This window comes from Triticum urartu, chromosome 3A (assembly GCF_056163025.1).
Source record: "Triticum urartu cultivar PI428250 chromosome 3A, HENAU_Tu73, whole genome shotgun sequence".
NCBI lineage: Eukaryota > Viridiplantae > Streptophyta > Magnoliopsida > Poales > Poaceae > Triticum > Triticum urartu.
The window spans coordinates 130,969,116-130,988,144 of record NC_141875.1 but is presented as its reverse complement, the minus strand read 5'-3'; the positions used below and the strand labels follow the sequence as shown (position 1 = coordinate 130,988,144).

Here is a 19,029-nt window from a genome sequence, read left to right as displayed (position 1 = left end):
GATTCTAAATAGCAAGCACCACATGGTAGAGGATCCATAACAATATAACTTCTATACAAATATACCCAAGCATAGCTCATTATGTTGTCTTCCTTGTCCAACTTCAACTAATTTTCTCATGTTTGAAAATAATTAATGAGGCTCACAATCATAGAAGATGTCCAAGATAGTATATTTATATGTGAAATCTCTCTTCCTTCAATATTCTTTCATGAATTGTTCAAGTGACCAATACAATGTTTGCTAACCTTCAAAAAATTTACCACCTCTACTTCCTATATGTGAAGGCACTACTCCCCATGGGAAAGCCATATGAAGCATATATAATTTCAGATTTATGACATTCAAATCATTAAACCATTTACTCATAGGATATAAGTGAAGCACACGAGTAAATGACAAACTACTCCATAAAGATATAAGTGAAGATCAATGAGTGGTTAAATAATTATGTAGCTATGTGAAGACTCTCTCTCATTTAAAAAATTTTAGATGTTGGTATTTTATTCATACAGCAAGCAAAACAAAATAAAATAAAATGACGCTCCAAGCAAAACACATATCATGTGGTGAATAAAAATATAGCTCCAAGTAAAGTTACCGATGAACAAAGACGAAAGAGGGGATGCCATCCGGGGCATCCCCAAGCTTAGGCTTTTGGTTGTCCTTGAATATTACCTTGGGGTTCCTTGGGAATCCCCAAGCTTAGGCTCTTGCCATTCCTTATTCCATAGTCCATCTAATCTTTACCCAAAACTTGAAAACTTCACAACACAAAACTTAACAAAAAACTCGTAAGCTTTGTTAGTATAAGAAAATAAATCACCACTTAGGTACTATTGTGAACTCATTCTAAATTCATATTGGTGTAATATCTACTGTATTCCAACTTATCTATGGTTCATACCCTCCGATACAACTCATAGATTCATCAAAACAAGCAAACAACACACAGAAAACAGAATCTGTCAAAAACGGAACAGTCTGTAGTAATATCTGTATCAAACGTATACTTTTGTAACTCAAAAAATTCTGAAATAAATTGCTGGACGTGAGGAATTTGTCTAGTAATCATCTGCAAAAATAATCAACTAAATAGCACTCTCCAGTAAAAAATGGCAGCTAATCTCATGAGCGCTAAAGTTTTTGTTTTTTACAAGAAGATCATAAAGACTTCACCCAAGTCTTCCCAAAGGTTCTACTTGGCACAAACACTAATTTAAAACATGAAAACGCATATTAACAAAATCTATATGAATTATTTATTACTAAACAGAACCAAAAAGCAAGGAGCAAAAATAAAATTGGGTTTCCTCCCAACAAGCGCTATCGTTTAACGCCCCTAGCTAGGCATGATGATTTCAATGATGCTCACATAAAAGATAAGAATTGAAACATAAAGAGAGCATCATGAAGAATATGACTAGCACATTTAAGTCTAACCCACTTCCTATGCATAGGGATTTTGTGAGCAAACAACTTATGAGAACAAAAATCAACTAGCATAGGAAGGAAAAACAAGCATTACTTCAAAACTTTAAGCACATAGAGAGGAAACTTGATATTATTGCAATTCATACAAGCATATGTTCCTCCCTCGTAATAATTTTCATTAGCATCATGAATGAATTCGAAAATATAACTATCACATAAAGCATTCTTTTCATGAGCCACAAGCATAGACTTTTCACTACTGTCCACATAAGCAAAATTCTTCTTATTCGGAATAGTGGGAGTATCATAAGAAACTCGAATACTATAAATTTTTTCCATATTAAAAGAGTAATGTTCAGAAAAAGGGTAATCATAATCATGACAAGTTTTATAAATATAATCATCACTACTTTTTATAGCATAAGTTTCATCACAATAATTATCATAAGTAGCAACTTTGTTCTCATCATAATCGATTGAAACCTCTCCCAAGATAGTGGAATCGTTACTAAATAAAGTCATGACCTCTCCAAATCCACTTTTATAATTGTCACAATAAGATTCAACACCCTCCAATATAGTGGGATCATTACTTCCTAAAGTTGACACTCTTCCAAACCCACTTTCATCAATATAATCATCATAAGTAGGAGGCATGTTATCATCATAATAAATTTGCATATCAAAACTTGGGGGACTAAAAATATCATCTTCATTAAACATGGCATCCCCAAGCTTGGGACAAACATTAATTGCAGCAAATAAATTCTCAAACATGTCATTCTCATCAAACATAGCATCCCCAAGCTTGGGCCTTTTCATATCATAATCATGATCACTCTCATCATTAATAGTATGGATAGCACCAATAGTATAGCAATTATCATCGTCATAATGAGTAATAGGAGCAACATCATTTGGGAGGGATACCTTTCTACCTTTGCTTCTCTGTCTTTTCTTTTTCTTCTTGACATCATGTGTGGGTTTAACCCTCTTTTTTGAGCTCCTTATTAATGAGATTGGTTGAATAGAAAACTCCTCCTCGTTACCTGATTCATCATAAGAAATAATAGGAGGATATTAGGAAGTATCTTCCCTTTCATTAGTATTCTCTTCGTCTTCTATTTGTTTTCTTGTCTTTATGTAATTGGCAATATAAGGATTTTCAATGCAATTCACCGTGCAATACATAAAAATTTCTTCTAGATCAAAATCATGAAATCTATCAAGATTATATTTTGGAATACCCTCAGTTATACGTTTCATTTCTTCATACCCCAAAAGAAGACTAAGCTCTTTATGATGCTCAAGGGTAATCAAGTTATCACAATTTTTGGACACGATTTGATCATGAAACAAATAGCATTGGAGCTTTAAATGACCATGTTCATTGCAAAGTTCACACGGATGGGGATAAATATTGAATCTTTCAGCATAATCATCTAGCCTTTCTTGCAACCATTTAGTTTCCAAATACTTATGCCTCTTGCAAAATCTATCTTCCCTATTTGGTGTGTGCTTGCAAGCTCTATGTATTCCACAAAAGTTGACATGCTTATAAGAGACATTTTCATGATGACTAGTGCAACCATCATTAGTACTATGGATATTCAAAGAGTTCATACTAACAAAATTGCAATCATGCTCATCATTCAAAGATTTAGTGCCAAACATTTTAATGCATTCTTCCTCTAGCAATTGAGAACAATTACCGGAATCCTTATTCTCATGAAAGATATTAGAAAGATGAAGCATATGAGGCACCCTCAATTCCATTTTTTGTAGTTTTCTTTTATAAACTAAACTAGTGATAAAACAAGAAACTAAAACATTCAATTGCAAGATCTAAAGATATACTTCAAGCACTCACCTCCCCGGCAACGGCACCAGAAAAGAGCTTGATGTCTACTACACAACCTTCTTCTTGTAGACGTTATTGGGCCTCCAAGTGAAGAGGTTTGTAGGATAGTAGCAAATTTCCCTCAAGTGGATGACCTAAGGTTTATCAATCCGTAGGAGGCATAGGTTGAATATGGTCTCTCTCAAACAACCCTGCAACCAGATAACAAAGAGTCTCTTGTGTCCCCAACACACCCAATACAATGGTAAATTGTATAAGTGCACTAGTTCGGCGAAGAGATGGTGACACAAGTGCAATATGGATGATAGATATGAGTATTTATAATCTGAAAATATAAAAACATCAAGGTAGCAAGTGGTAAAAGTGAGTGAAAACGGTATTGCAATGCGTTGAAACAAGGCCTAAGGTGCATACTTTCACTGGTGCAAGTTCTCTCAACAATAATAACATAATTGGATCATAAAACTATCCCTCAACATGCAACAAAGAGTCACTCCAAAGTCACTAATAGCGGAGAACAAACAAAGAGATTATGGTAGGGTACGAAACCACCTCAAAGTTATTCTTTCGGATCGATCTATTCAAGAGTTCGTACTAGAATAACACCTTAAGACACATGTCAACCAAAACCCTAATGTCACCTAGATACTCCAATATCACCTCAAGTATCCGTGGGTATGATTATACGATATGCATCACACAATCTTACATTCATCTATTCAAACCAACACAAAGTACTTCAAAGAGTACCCCAAAGTTTCTACCGAAGAGTCAAGACGAAAATGTGTGCCAACCCCTATGCATAAGTTCACAATGTTACGGAACCCGTAAGTTGATCACCAAAATATACATCAAGTAGATCACGTGATATCCCATTGTCACCACAGATAAGCACATGCAAGACATACATCAAGTGTTCTCAAATCCTTAAAGACTCAATCTGATAAGATAACTTCAAAGGGAAAACTCAATCCATTACAAGAGATAGAGGGGGAGAAACATCATAAGATCCAACTATAATAGCAAAGCTTGCGATACATCAAGATCGTGCCGAGTCAAGAACACGAGAGAGAGAGAGAGATAAAACACATAGCTACTGGTACATACCCTCAGCCCCGAGGGTGAACTACTCCCTCCTCGTCATGGAAAGCGCCGGAATGATGAAGATGGCCATCGGTGGCTACGGAGGCTTGCGGCGGCGGAACTCCCGATCTAGGTTATGTTCTGGGGTTTTTTGTATACATAAGAGCTTTTGGCGTCGGGAACAAGTCAAGGGGGTCTCCGGGCTGTCCACGAGGTAGGGGGCGCGCCTAGGGGGTGGGCGCGCCTCCCACCCTCGTGGGCAGCCCGGGACTCTTGTGGCCCAACTTTTTTACTCCATGGCCTTCTTCTGGTCCAAAAATAACCTCCGTCAAGTTTCAGGTCAATTGGACTCCGTTTGGTTTTCCTTTTCTGCGATACTCAAAAACAAGGAAAGACAGAAACTGGCACTGGGCTCTAGGTTAATAGGTTAGTCTCAAAAATCATATAAATTAGCATATAAATGCATATAAAACATCCTAGAAGGATAATATAATAGCATGAATACTTCATAAATTATAGATATGTTGGAGACGTATCACCCCTCCCCTAGGGAAACCCTAGGGTGCCTCCTCCTCCGGCCTCCCCCTATATATACTGAGGGAGAGAGAGAGAGGGCAGCCGCACCCCTTCCCCTGGCGCAGCCCCTCCCACCTCCAACACCTCCTCCTCCGTAGTGCTTGGCGAAGCCCTGCAGGAGAACCGCAAGCTCCACCTCCACGCCGTCGTGCTGCCGGGGCTCTCCCTCAACTTCTCCTCTCCCCTTGCTAGATCACGAATGAGGAGACGTCCCCGGGCTGTACGTGTGTTGAACACGGAGGTGCCGTCTGTTTGGCACTTGGATCGGATCTTCCGCGATTTGAATCGTTGGGAGTAAGACTCCATCAACCGCGTTCTTGTAACGCTTCCGCTTAGCGATCTTCAAGGGTATGAAGATGCACTCCCTCTCTCTCTCGTTGCTAGCATCACCTAGATTGATCTTGGTGACACGTAGTAAAATTTTAAATTATTACTACGTTCCCCAACAGTGGCATCATGAGCTAGGTCCAGGGCGGAGCCCAATGGGCCAACCCTGTAGCATAGGCTACAGGGTCCAAAGAAATTTAGTGCTAATTATAAGGTATATGGCCCGAGGCAACAGGGTGGCCCATCGAGTGTGCATCAGGGTGGCCCATGAAACCAATGAACCAGGCCGCACCAGCTCCGAGGCACGCGCGTACGCTCTCGCAGCCCAACTCGCGGATTCAGGTACGGCTGCGCGGCTGGGTGTTCGGTTTTCTAGTACGTGATCGTGACTTTTCAGTTTTCTACTCGAGAAAAAAAAACAGCGACCCCAGATCCCAATCCTATAGTCTTCTCATCTCCCATGATCTGTTCCTGGTGGCTGGGCGGACAGTGTTCGTGCAGCAGCGGCCAGCCAGGCGCCGGCAACCAGAAGGCCGCCGATCAACGGCACGACGCCGGACGCCGAACTCCTCCAACGCGAGACGCGACTAGCCGACTATGTCGCACGCCGTAAAAAATTTCCTCCTCGGACCCCCTCTGTTTTAGGCCTTATTATTGCCTTAGCGAAGTAGGAACATCACTTTGAGTATTTTACCTAATTGTAGTCAATTAGTCATACTTGATTCGCATTCTGCTTGGTACCCCATTTGTGTGTCGTTCTTCATAAATGCTTTTATAAGCTGCAAACAATTGCATGTATTAACTTGTAGCTAGTAGATCAATTTTTGTTCTTTGTTGTAATTTTATTTGTTAAATGCAGACAATGGACAAGTTTCTTCTCAAAAGAAAGGCACCATCACAAGATGCTCCAGAAGACATGAATTGGGAGGAGGAGATTCAATATGATCCAGGCAAGAGGAAATTGATAGAACATTATCATCCATATTTGAAAGACTTGGTAAGAAGAAAGTATTTGCTTAATGGACCTTGTCAGCCAAAAGATATCGATTTTCCATATTCTAACTTTGGGACTAAGAGGAGAAGGTTCAATCCTGAATGGTTTGATGATCATGAGAGTTGGCTTGAATACAGCAAAGAGAAGAAAAAAGCATATTGCTTTTGTTGTTTCTTATTTAGGGATCATGGCCACAAGAAAGAAGCTGGGTATGAGGCATTTGTTCTGAATGGTTGGGATACCTGGAGCGTACCATCAAGGCTAAAAGATCATGTTGGCGAGCCAGGTAGTGTCCATGATCAAGCAATGAAAAAATGTACCGCTCTACTAAAAAGAGATGAACAGATTGATGTTGCTATGAAATTTCGAGGTGAAGCTTCGAAGGTTGCATATTTTACTCGACTGAATGCCGCAATTAACACGGCTAGACTATTATTGAAGCAAGGGTTGCCTTTCTGGGGCCATGATGAGTCAAAGAACTCGCACAATAAAGGTAATTTCTTGGAAGTTCGTGATTTCTTAGCTGAGCATGACCCAGTTCTTGGCAAGGCTATGGGAAAAGATGCTGCAAAGAATGCTGTTATGGCTGCTCCTCAAGTCCAGAAAGATATTGCTGAAGGTTTTTCCCATGTGATAGTCCAATATATTCTCAAAGAAGTTCAGAATAATGTGTTTTGCTTGCTTGTTGATGAGTCCAGAGATGCCTCTTGCAAAGAACAAATGGCCGTGGCCTTGCGGTATGTTGATAGTTCCGGAGATTCTAAAGAAAGCTTTGTTGGTCTTGTTCATGTGAAAGAAACAACTTCTTCGTACCTCAATAGTTCAATTGATTCTCTTTTTGCAAAATATAAGCTGAGCTACAATCAAGTTAGAGGACAAGGGTATGATGGTGCCAGCAACATGCGAGGTGAGTTTAATGGTCTGAAATCATTAATCATGAGAGAAAGTAGCACAGCTTATTATGTTCATTGCTTTGCTCACCAACTCCAGTTAGTTGTTGTGGCTGTTGTAAGAAAGCATAAAGGAATTAGTAATTTCTTCGGTATGATTTCTACCTTGTTAAATGTTGTGGGTGGTTCTTCCAAGAGAAGAGACATGATTAGAGATATAAATCTTGAAGAAGTGAGCAAGGCTTTAGGGTGTGGGCAGCTTACAACAGGAACAGGTCAGAATCAAGAGCAGTGTCTTCAAAGACCCGGAGACACTCGTTGGGGTTCACATGCTAAAACACTTAAGAGTTTGGTTGCCATGTTCAGGTCAGTTATTAAAGTTCTTGAATTTATTGAAGAACAAGACACTGACAGAACAAATAGAGACCAAGCAATCGGTCTTCTAGTGTACTTTCAATCTTTTGACTTTGTCTTCTACTTGCATCTCATGTTGACAATACTCAGTACTACCAACACATTGTCATTAGCATTGCAGCGGAAGGATCAAGACATAGTAAATGCCATGAAATGTGTCAAGTCAACTAGAACAGTTTTGAATGAACTTAGAGAAGATGGATGGGAATCTATGCTAGGTGATGTTCATGTGTTTTGTGAGAAACATGATATTGTAGAGTTGGACATGGAAGAAGCATATGTTAATCCAAAAAAAGAGAAGGCAGGTAACTGGAATTACCAACAAACATCACTATTAGGTTGATTGCTTCAACGATGTTTTTGATTGGCTAGTTCAAGAGCTTGACTGCAGGTTCAGTGAGGCATCCTCTAATTTGCTTGTTTTGTCAGCCGCTTTGAGTCCAAGAGACTCATTTCGTGATTTCAATATGGATAATCTCATGAGTTTGGCTAAACTATACCCTCAGGATTTTGATTCCGGGGATTTGAGGGATCTTGATAAGGATCTACGTCTCTATATTGCTGATGTGCGCACAGATGATAGCTTTTCCAACATAGCAACAATCACCGAGCTTTCAAAAAAATGGTGCAAACAAGGAGACATATTATGTATCCTTTATTTTATCGGTTGTTGAAACTAGTAATTGTGTTGCCTATTGCTACTGCTACAGTTGAGAGGTGCTTTTCAGCAATGAAATTGGTCAAAACTGACTTGCGCAGTCGCCTCAATGATGACAGCTTGAGTGATGATGTTATTTGTTATGTGGAGAAAGAAGAGATGAAAAAGGTCACCAATGATCAAGTGGTTGAGTATTTCATGGCTAGAAGGAAAAGAGTTTACTAAAGGTAATTCGTAAAAAAAAGCAAATTAACGTACTTTCATTTGTGCATTTTATTATGTTCCACACTTCTACTTGAAAATTCAATACTAGTTTTTATACTGTAGGTTATTGAGTCTTGGTGTGTGATGAGGTGTTTTGGAATCTGAGATTGCAAGACATCCTTTTGAAGTAAATTGTCATTTGTTTTACTGTTTTATAAAGCCGTTTACCTCTTACATTTTGTTTTTTATAAACTGACTTATATTATGTTCTGTAATTCGTGTTACAAGATCTGAAACATTTCTTTATTCATTGCATCCTCGCTTGAAAAATTTATGCCATAGTTAAGTGGTGCTTCAGGGTAAGATTAGCTCCAGATCCGCCCCTGGCTAGGTCTATGCATAGATTCTATGCACGAGTCAAACAGAACGTGGTTGTGGGCGATGATTTGGTCAATTTTCTTACCGTTACTAGTCTTATCTTGATTCGGCGGCATTGTGGGATGAAGCGGCCCGGACCGACCTTACACCTACGTATGCGTGAGACTGGTTCCACCGACCGACATGCACTTGATGCATAAGGTGGCTAGCGGGTGTCTGTCTCTCCCACTTTAGTCGAATCGGATTCGATGAAAAGGGTCCTTATGAAGGGTAAATAGCAATTGGCATATCACCGTTGTGGCTTTTGCGTAGGTAAGAAACGTTCTTGCTAGAAACCCATAGCAGCCACGTAAAACATGCAACAACAATTAGAGGACATCTAACTTGTTTTTGCAGGGTATGCTAGGTGATGTGATATGGCCAAAAGGATGTGATGAATGGAATATGTGATGTATGAGATTGATCATGTTCTTGTAATAGGAATCACGACTTGCATGTCGATGAGGATGACAACTGGCAGGAGCCATAGGAGTTGTCTTGTATGACCTGCGTGTCAATGAAAACGCCATGTAATTACTTTACTTTATTGCTAACTGTTGGCCATAGTAGTAGAAGTAATAGTTGGCGAGACAACTTCATGAAGACACGATGATGGAGATCATGATGATGGAGATCATGGAGTCATGTCGGTGACGAAGGTGATCATGCCGCGCCTCGAAGATGGAGATCAAAGGCGCAAGATGATATTGGCCATATCATGTCACTTTATGATTTGCATTTGATGTTTGTCATGTTTACATCTTATTTGCTTAGAACGACGGTAGCATAGATAAGATGATCCCTCACTAAAATTTCAAGAAATGTGTTCCCCTTAACTATGCACCATTGCGAAGGTTTGTTGTTTTGAAGCACCACGTGATGATCGGGTGTGATAGATTCTAACGTTCGCATACAACGGGTGTAAGCCAGATTTACACATGCAAAACACTTAGGTTGACTTGACGAGCCTAGCATGTACAGACATGTCCTCGGAACACGAGAGACCGAAAGGTCGAACATGAGTCGTATAGTAGATACGATCAACATGGAGATGTTCACTGTTGATGACTAGTCTGTCTCACGTGATGATCGGACACGGCCTAGTCGATTCGGATCATGTATCACTTAGATGACTAGAAGGATGTCTATCTGAGTGGGAGTTCATTAAACAATTTGATTGGATGAACTTAATTATCATGAACATTGTCAAAATTGTCTTTGCAAATTATGTTCTATATTAATAGCTTGCACTTTAGCTCTCTGTTTTAATACGTTCCTAGAGAAAGACTAAGTTGAAAGATTAAGCAATTGTGCGGACTAGCGCTGTAGTCTGAGGATTGTCCTCATTGCTACACAGAAGGCTTCTATCCTTGATGCACCGCTCGGTGTGCCAACCCCTCTGGCATCGTCTGTGGATGTTGTGAACATCTGGCAGACCTGATCTGATGACTACCTAATAGTTTAGTGCGCCATGCTTTAGGGCTTAGAGTTGGGGCTCCAAAAGTGTTTTGAACGCCATAGAACATATGAGATGTTCCAAGAGCTGAAATTGGTATTTCAGGCTCATGCCGTCCAATATATCAATCTTTATGTCTCGACCATTTCGAGACTCCTCGTCATGTTCGTGATCACATCTGGGACTCCGAACTAACTTCGGTACATCAAAACTCATAAACTCATAATATAACTGTCATTGAAACCTTAAGCGTGCGGACCCTACAGGTTCGAGAACAATGTAGACATGACCGAGACACGTCTCCGGTCAATAACCAATAGCGGAACCTGGATGCTCATATTGGCTCCTACATATTCTACAAAGATCTTTATCGGTCAGACCGCATAACAACATACGTTGTTCCCTTTGTCATCGGTATGTTACTTGCCCGAGATTCGATCGTCGGTATCTCAATACCTAGTTCAATCTCGTTACCGGCAAGTCTCTTTACTCGTTCCGTAATACATCATCTCGCAACTAACTCATTAGTTGCAATGCTTGCAAGGCTTATGTGATGTGCATTACCGAGAGGGCCCAGAGATACCTCTCCGACAATCGGAGTGACAAATCCTAATCTCGAAATACGCCAACCCAACATGTACCTTTGGAGACACCTGTAGAGCACCTTTATAATCACCCATTTACGTTATGACATTTGGTAGCACACAAAGTGTTCCTCCGGCAAACGGGAGTTGCATAATCTCATAGTCACAGGAACATGTATAAGTCATGAAGAAAGCAATAGCAACATACTAAACGATCGGGTGCTAAGCTAATGGAATGGGTCATGTCAATCAGATCATTCACCTAATGATGTGATCCCGTTAATCAAATAACAACTCCTTGTTCATGGTTAGGAAACATAACCATCTTTGATTAACGAGCTAGTCAAGTAGAGGCATACTCGTGACACTTTGTTTGTCTATGTATTCACACATGTATTATGTTTCCGGTTAATACAATTCTAGCATGAATAATAAACATTTATCATGATATAAGGAAATAAATAATAACTTTATTATTGCCTCTAGGGCATATTTCCTTCAGTCTCCCACTTGCACTAGAGTCAATAATCTAGATTACACAGTAATGATTCTAACACCCATGGAGCCTTGGTGCTGATCATGTTTTGCTCGTGGAAGAGGCTTAGTCAATGGGTCTGCAACATTCAGATCCGTATGTATCTTGCAAATCTCTATGTCTCCCACCTGGACTAGATCCCAGATGGAATTGAAGTGTCTCTTGATGTGCTTGGTTCTCTTGTGAAATCTGGATTCCTTTGCCAAGGCAATTGCACCAATATTGTCACAAAAGATTTTGTTTGGACCCGATGCACTAGGTATGACACCTAGATCGGATATGAACTCCTTCATCCAGACTCCTTCATTTGCTGCTTCCGAAGCAGCAATGTACTCCGCTTCACATGTAGATCCCGCTACAACGCTTTGTTTAGAACTGCACCAACTGACAGCTCCACCGTTTAATGTAAACACGTATCCGGTTTGCGATTTAGAATCGGCCGGATCAGTGTCAAAGCTTGCATCAAGGTAACCTTTTACGATGAGCTCTTTGTCACCTCCATATATGAGAAACATATCCTTAGTCCTTTTCAGGAATTTCAGGATGTTCTTGACCGCTGTCCAATGATCCACTCCTGGATCACTTTGGTACCTCCCCGCTAGACTTATAGCAAGGCACACATCAGGTCTGGTACACAGCATTGCATACATGATAGAGCCTATGGCTGAAGCATAGGAAACATCTTTCATTTTCTCTCTATCTTCTGCAGTGGTCGGGCATTGAGTCTTGCTCAACTTCACACCTTGTAACACAGGCAAGAACCCTTTCTTTGCTTGATCCATTTTGAACTTCTTCAAAACTTTGTCAAGGTATGTGCTTTGTGAAAGTCCAATTAAGCGTCTTGATCTATCTCTATAGATCTTAATGCCTAATATGTAAGCAGCTTCACCGAGGTCTTTCATTGAAAAACTCTTATTCAAGTATCCCTTTATGCTATCCAGAAATTCTATATCATTTCCAATTAGTAATATGTCATCCACATATAATATCAGAAATGCTATAGAGCTCCCACTCACTTTCTTGTAAATACAGGCTTCTCCAAAAGTATGTATAAAACCAAATGCTTTGATCACACTATCAAAGCGTTTATTCCAACTCCGAGAGGCTTGCACCAGTCCATAAATGGATCGCTGGAGCTTGCACACTTTGTTAGCTCCCTTTGGATCGACAAAACCTTCTGGTTGCATCATATACAACTCTTCTTCCAGAAATCCATTCAGGAATGCAGTTTTGACATCCATCTGCCAAATTTCATAATCATAAAATGCGGCAATTGCTAACATGATTCGGACAGACTTAAGCATCGCTACGGGTGAGAAGGTCTCATCGTAGTCAATTCCTTGAACTTGCCAAAAACCTTTTGCGACAAGTCGAGCTTTATGGACAGTAATATTACCATCAGCGTCAGTCTTCTTCTTGAAGATCCATTTATTCTCAATTGCTTGCCGATCATCGGGCAAGTCAACCAAAGTCCATACTTTGTTCTCATACATGGATCCCATCTCAGATTTCATGGCTTCAAGCCATTTTGCGGAATCTGGGCTCACCATCGCTTCTTCATAGTTCGTAGGTTCATCATGATCTAGTAGCATGACTTCCAGAACAGGATTACCGTACCACTCTGGCGCGGATCTCACTCTGGTTGATCTACGAGGTTCAGTAGTATCTTGTTCTGAAGTTTCATGATCATCATCATTAGCTTCCTCACTGACTGGTGTAGGTGTCACTGAAACAGTTTTCTGTGATGCACTACTTTCCAATAAGGGAGCAGGTACAGTTACCTCATCAAGTTCTACTTTCCTCCCACTCACTTCTTTCGAGAGAAACTCCTTCTCCAGAAAGTTTCCGAACTTAGCAACAAAAGTCTTGCCTTCGGATCTGTGATAGAAGGTGTATCCAATAGTCTCCTTTGGATATCCTATGAAGACACACTTCTCCGATTTGGGTTCGAGCTTATCAGGTTGAAGCTTTTTCACATAAGCATCGCAGCCCCAAACTTTTAGAAACGACAACTTTGGTTTCTTGCCAAACCATAGTTCATAAGACGTCGTCTCAACAGATTTTGATGGTGCCCTATTTAACGTGAATGCGGCCGTCTCCAAAGCATAACCCCAAAACGATAGCGGTAAATCAGTAAGAGACATCATAGATCGCACCATATCTAGTAAAGTATGATTATGACGTTCGGACACACCATTGCGCTGTGGTGTTCCGGGTGGCATGAGTTGCGAAACTATTCCGCATTGTTTCAAATGTACACCAAACTCGTAACTCAAATATTCTCCTCCACGATCAGATCGTAGAAACTTTATTTCTTGTTACGATGATTTTCAACTTCACTCTGAAATTCTTTGAACTTTTCAAACGTTTCAGACTTATGTTTCATTAAGTAGATATACCCATATCTGCTTAAGTCATCTGTGAAGGTGAGAAAATAATGATATCCGCCACGAGCCTCAATATTCATCGGACCACATACATCTGTATGTATGATTTCCAACAAATCTATTGCTCTCTCCATAGTACCGGAGAACGGTGTTTTAGTCATCTTGCCCATGAGGCACGGTTCGCAACTACCAAGTGATTCAGAATCAAGTGGTTCCAAAAGTCCATCAGTATGGAGTTTCTTCATGCGCTTTACACCGATATGACCTAAACGGCAGTGCCACAAATAAGTTGCACTATCATTATCTACTCTGCATCTTTTGGCTTCAACACTATGAATATGTGTGTTACTACTATCGAGATTCAACAAAAATAGACCACTCTTTAAGGGTGCATGACCATAAAAGATATTACTCATATAAATAGAACAACCATTATTCTCAGATTTAAATGAATAACCGTCTCGCATCAAACAAGATCCAGATATAATGTTCATGCTTAACGCTGGCACCAAATAACAATTATTTAGGTCTAATATTAATCCCGAAGGTAGATGTAGAGGTAGTGTGCCGACTGCGATCACATCGACTTTGGAACCGTTTCCCACGCGCATCGTCACCTCGTCCTTAGCCAATCTTCGCTTAATCCGTAGTCCCTGTTTCGAGTTGCAAATATTAGCAACAGAACCAGTATCAAATACCCAGGTGCTACTGCGAGCATTAGTAAGGTACACATCAATAACATGTATATCACATATACCTTTGTTCACCTTGCCATCCTTCTTATCCGCCAAATACTTGGGGCAGTTCCGCTTCCAGTGACCAGTCTACTTGCAGTAGAAGCACTCAGTTTCAGGCTTAGATCCAGGTTTGGGTTTCTTCTCTTGAGCAGCAACTTGATTGCCGTTCTTTTTGAAGTTCCCCTTCTTCTTCCCTTTGCCCTTTTTCTTGAAACTAGTGGTCTTGTTGACCATCAACACTTGATGCTCCTTCTTGATTTCTACCTCCGCAGCTTTCAGCATTGCGAAGAGCTCGGGAATAGTCTTATTCATCCCTTGCATATTATAGTTCATCACGAAGCTCTTGTAGTTTGGTGGCAGTGATTGGAGAATTCTGTCAATGACGCAATCATCTGGAAGATTAACTCCCAATTGAATCAAGTGATTATTATACCCAGACATTTTGAGTATATGCTCACTGACAGAACTGTTCTCCTCCATCTTGCAGCTATAGAACTTATTGGAGACTTCATATCTCTCAATCCGGGTATTTGCTTGAAATATTAACTTCAACTCCTGAAACATCTAATATGCTCCGTGACGTTCAAAACGTTGTTGAAGTCCCGATTCTAAGCCGTAAAGCATGGCACACTGAACTATCGAGTAGTCATCAGCTTTGCTCTGCCAGACGTTCATAACATCTGGTGTTGCTCCAGCAGCAGGCCTGGCACCCAGCGGTGCTTCCAGGACGTAATTCTTCTGTGCAGCAATGAGGATAATCCTCAAGTTACGGACCCAGTCCGTGTAATTGCTACCATCATCTTTCAACTTTGCTTTCTCAAGGAACGCATTAAAATTCAACGGAACAACAGCACGAGCCATCTATCTACAATCAAGCATAAACAAGCAAGATGCTATCAGGCACTAAGTTTCATGATAAATTTAGATTCAATTAATTTACTTAAAGAACTCCCACTTAGATAGACATCCCTCTAATCCTCTAAGTGATTACGTGATCCAAATCAACTAAACCATGTCCGATCATCACGTGAGATGGAGTAGTTTCATTGGTGAACATCACTATGTTGATCATATCTACTATATGATTCACGCTCGACCTTTCGGTCTCCGTGTTCCGAGGCCATATCTGTATATGCTTGGCTCGTCAAGTATAACCTGAGTATTCCGCGTGTGCAACTGTTTTGCACCCGTTGTATTTGAACGTAGAGCCTATCACACCCGATCATCACGTGGTGTCTCAGCACGAAGAACTTTCGCAACGGTGCATACTCAGGGAGAACACTTCTTGATAATTAGTGAGAGATCATCTTATAATGCTACCGTCAATCAAAGCAAGATAAGATGCATAAAAGATAAACATCACATGCAATCAATATAAGTGATATGATATGGCCATCATCATCTTGTGCTTGTGATCTCCATCTTCGAAGCACCGTCGTGATCACCATCGTCACCGGCGCGACACCTTGATCTCCATCGTAGCATTGTTGTCGTCTCGCCAATCTTATGCTTCCATGACTATCGCTACCGCTTAGTGATAAAGTAAAGCATTACAGCGCGATTGCATTGCATACAATAAAGCAACAACCATATGGCTCCTGCCAGTTGCCGATAACTCGGTTACAAAACATGATCATCTCATACAATAAAATTTAGCATCATGTCTTGACCATATCACATCACAACATGCCCTGCAAAAACAAGTTAGACGTCCTCTACTTTGTTGTTGCAAGTTTTACGTGGCTGCTACGGGCTTAAGCAAGAACCAATCTTACCTACGCATCAAAACCACAACGATAGTTTGTCAAGTTGGTGTTGTTTTAACCTTCGCAAGGACCGGGCGTAGCCACACTCGGTTCAACTAAAGTTGGAGAAACTGTCACCCGCAAGCCACCTATGTGCAAAGCACGTCGGGAGAACCGGTCTCGCGTAAGCGTACGCGTAATGTCGGTCCGGGCCGCTTCGTCCAACAATACCGCCGAACCAAAGTATGACATGCTGGTAAGCAGTATGACTTATATCGCCCACAACTCACTTGTGTTCTACTCGTGCATATAACATCAACATATAAAACCTAGGCTCTGATACCACTGTTGGGGAATGTAGTAATTTCAAAAAAAATTCCTATGCACACGCAAGATCATGGTGATGCATAGCAACGAGAGGGGAGAGTGTGATCTACGTACCCTTGTAGATCGACACTGGAAGCGTTTGGTTGATGTAGTCGTACGTCTCCACGGCCCGACCGATCAAGCACCAAAACTATGGCACCTCCGAGTTCTAGCACACGTTCAGCTCGATGACGATTCCCGGACTCCGATCCAGCAAAGTGTCGGGGAAGAGTTCCGTCAGCACGACGGCGTGGTGACGATCTTGATGCACTACCGTCGCAGGGCTTCGCCTAAGCACCGCTACAATATTATCGAGGACTATGGTGGAAGGGGGCACCGCACACGGCTAAGAATATGATCACGTGGATCAACTTGTGTGTCAAGGGGTGCCCCCTGCCCCCGTATATAAAGGATCAAGGGGAGGAGGCCGGCCGGCCCTCTATGGCGCGCCAAGGAGGAGTCCTCCTCCTAGTAGGAGTAGGACTCCTACTAGGAGGGGGAAAGAAGTGGGGAGGGAGAGGGAAAGGGGGGCGCCGCCCCCCCCCCTCTCCTAGTCCAATTCGGACCAGGGGGGAGGAGGCACGCGGCCCACCTTTGGCTGCCCCTCTCTCTCTCCACTAAGGCCCATATGGCCCATTACTTCTCCCGGGGGGGTTCCGGTAACCCTCCGGCTCTTCGGTTTTCTCCGAAATCACCCGGAACACTTCCGGTGTCCGAATAAAGCCGTCCAATATATCAATCTTTATGTCTCGACCATTTCGAGACTCCTCGTCATGTTCGTGATCACATCTGGGACTCCGAACTAACTTCGGTACATCAAAACTCATAAACTCATAATATAACTGTCATTGAAACCTTAAGCGTGCGGACCCTACGGGTTCGAGAACAATGTAGACATGACTGAGACACGTCTCCGGTCAATAACCAATAGCGGAACCTGGATGCTCATATTGGCTCCTACATATTCTACGAAGATCTTTATCGGTCAGACCGCATAACAACATACGTTGTTCCCTTTGTCATCGGTATGTTACTTGCCCGAGATTCGATCGTCGGTATCTCAATACCTAGTTCAATCTCGTTACCGGCAAGTCTCTTTACTCGTTCCGTAATACATCATCTCGCAACTAACTCATTAGTTGCAATGCTTGCAAGGCTTATGTGATGTGCATTACCGAGAGGGCCCAGAGATACCTCTCCGACAATCGGAGTGACAAATCCTAATCTCGAAATACGCCAACCCAACATGTACCTTTGGAGACACCTGTAGAGCACCTTTATAATCACCCATTTACGTTGTGACGTTTGGTAGCACACAAAGTGTTCCTCCGGCAAACGGGAGTTGCATAATCTCATAGTCACAGGAACATGTATAAGTCATGAAGAAAGCAATAGCAACATACTAAATGATCGGGTGCTAAGCTAATGGAATGGGTCATGTCAATCAGATCATTCACCTAATGATGTGATCCCGTTAATCAAATAAGAACTCCTTGTTCATGGTTAGGAAACATAACCATCTTTGATTAACGATCTAGTCAAGTAGAGGCATACTAGTGACACTCTGTTTGTCTATGTATTCACACATGTATTATGTTTCCGGTTAATACAATTCTAGCATGAATAATAAACATTTATCATGATATAAGGAAATAAATAATAACTTTATTATTGCCTCTAGGGCATATTTCCTTCATTGAGACCTCTAACAAGATCTTTGCCTACAAGATGGAGGGGGATAGCTTAGCCAGTGAGCAGGTGCTCAGAATGTCTGGGTACTTCAATCACTTGAATAAAGTGGGAGTTAATCTCCAGATAAAAGAGTGATTGACAAAAGTTCTCCAGTCACTATCACCAAGCTTCTAGAGTTTCGTGATGAACTATAACATGCAGGGGATGATGATCTCGGAGCTGTTCGTCGTGCTTCAGGTCGTAATGGTAGAAATCAAGAAGGAGCATCAAGTGTTGATGGTTAACAAGACCACTGGTTTCAAAGAAGGGCAAGGGAAGGAGGGAAACTTCATGAATGGCAAGCCAGTTGCCCCTCCAGTGAATAAACCCAAGAACCCAAACCCGAGACGAAGTGCTTCTATTAGGGGAACGGTCACTAGTAGCAGAATTGCCTCAAATACTTGGTAGATAAGAAGGCTGGTAACTTCAACAAAACTATATTTGGTATATGTGTTGTTGATGTGTACCTTACTAGTACTCCTAGTAGCAAATGGGTATTAGATACCGGTTTAGTTGCTAATATTGGTAACTCGAAACAAAAGCTACAGAATAAACGGAGACTAGCTAAGGGCGAGGTGACGATGTGTGTTGGAAGTGTTTCCAAGGTTGATGTGATCACCATCGCACACT

At 41.3% G+C, this 19,029-nt stretch overlaps 1 protein-coding gene and 1 pseudogene across 1 annotated transcript; both read left to right on the top strand.

The window, feature by feature from the left end:
* The first annotated feature begins 5,557 nt into the window (after positions 1–5,557).
* On the top strand, positions 5,558–7,297 carry LOC147978919 (uncharacterized). The gene is made up of 3 exons (XM_087514946.1): positions 5,558–5,623; positions 6,141–7,182; positions 7,266–7,297. The coding sequence occupies exons 1-3, from the start codon at positions 5,558–5,560 to the stop codon at positions 7,295–7,297; spliced, it is 1,140 nt and encodes a 379-aa protein (XP_087371072.1).
* A 226-nt stretch (positions 7,298–7,523) lies between these two features.
* On the top strand, positions 7,524–8,462 carry LOC147978918 (uncharacterized; annotated as a pseudogene).
* The last annotated feature ends 10,567 nt before the right edge of the window (positions 8,463–19,029 follow it).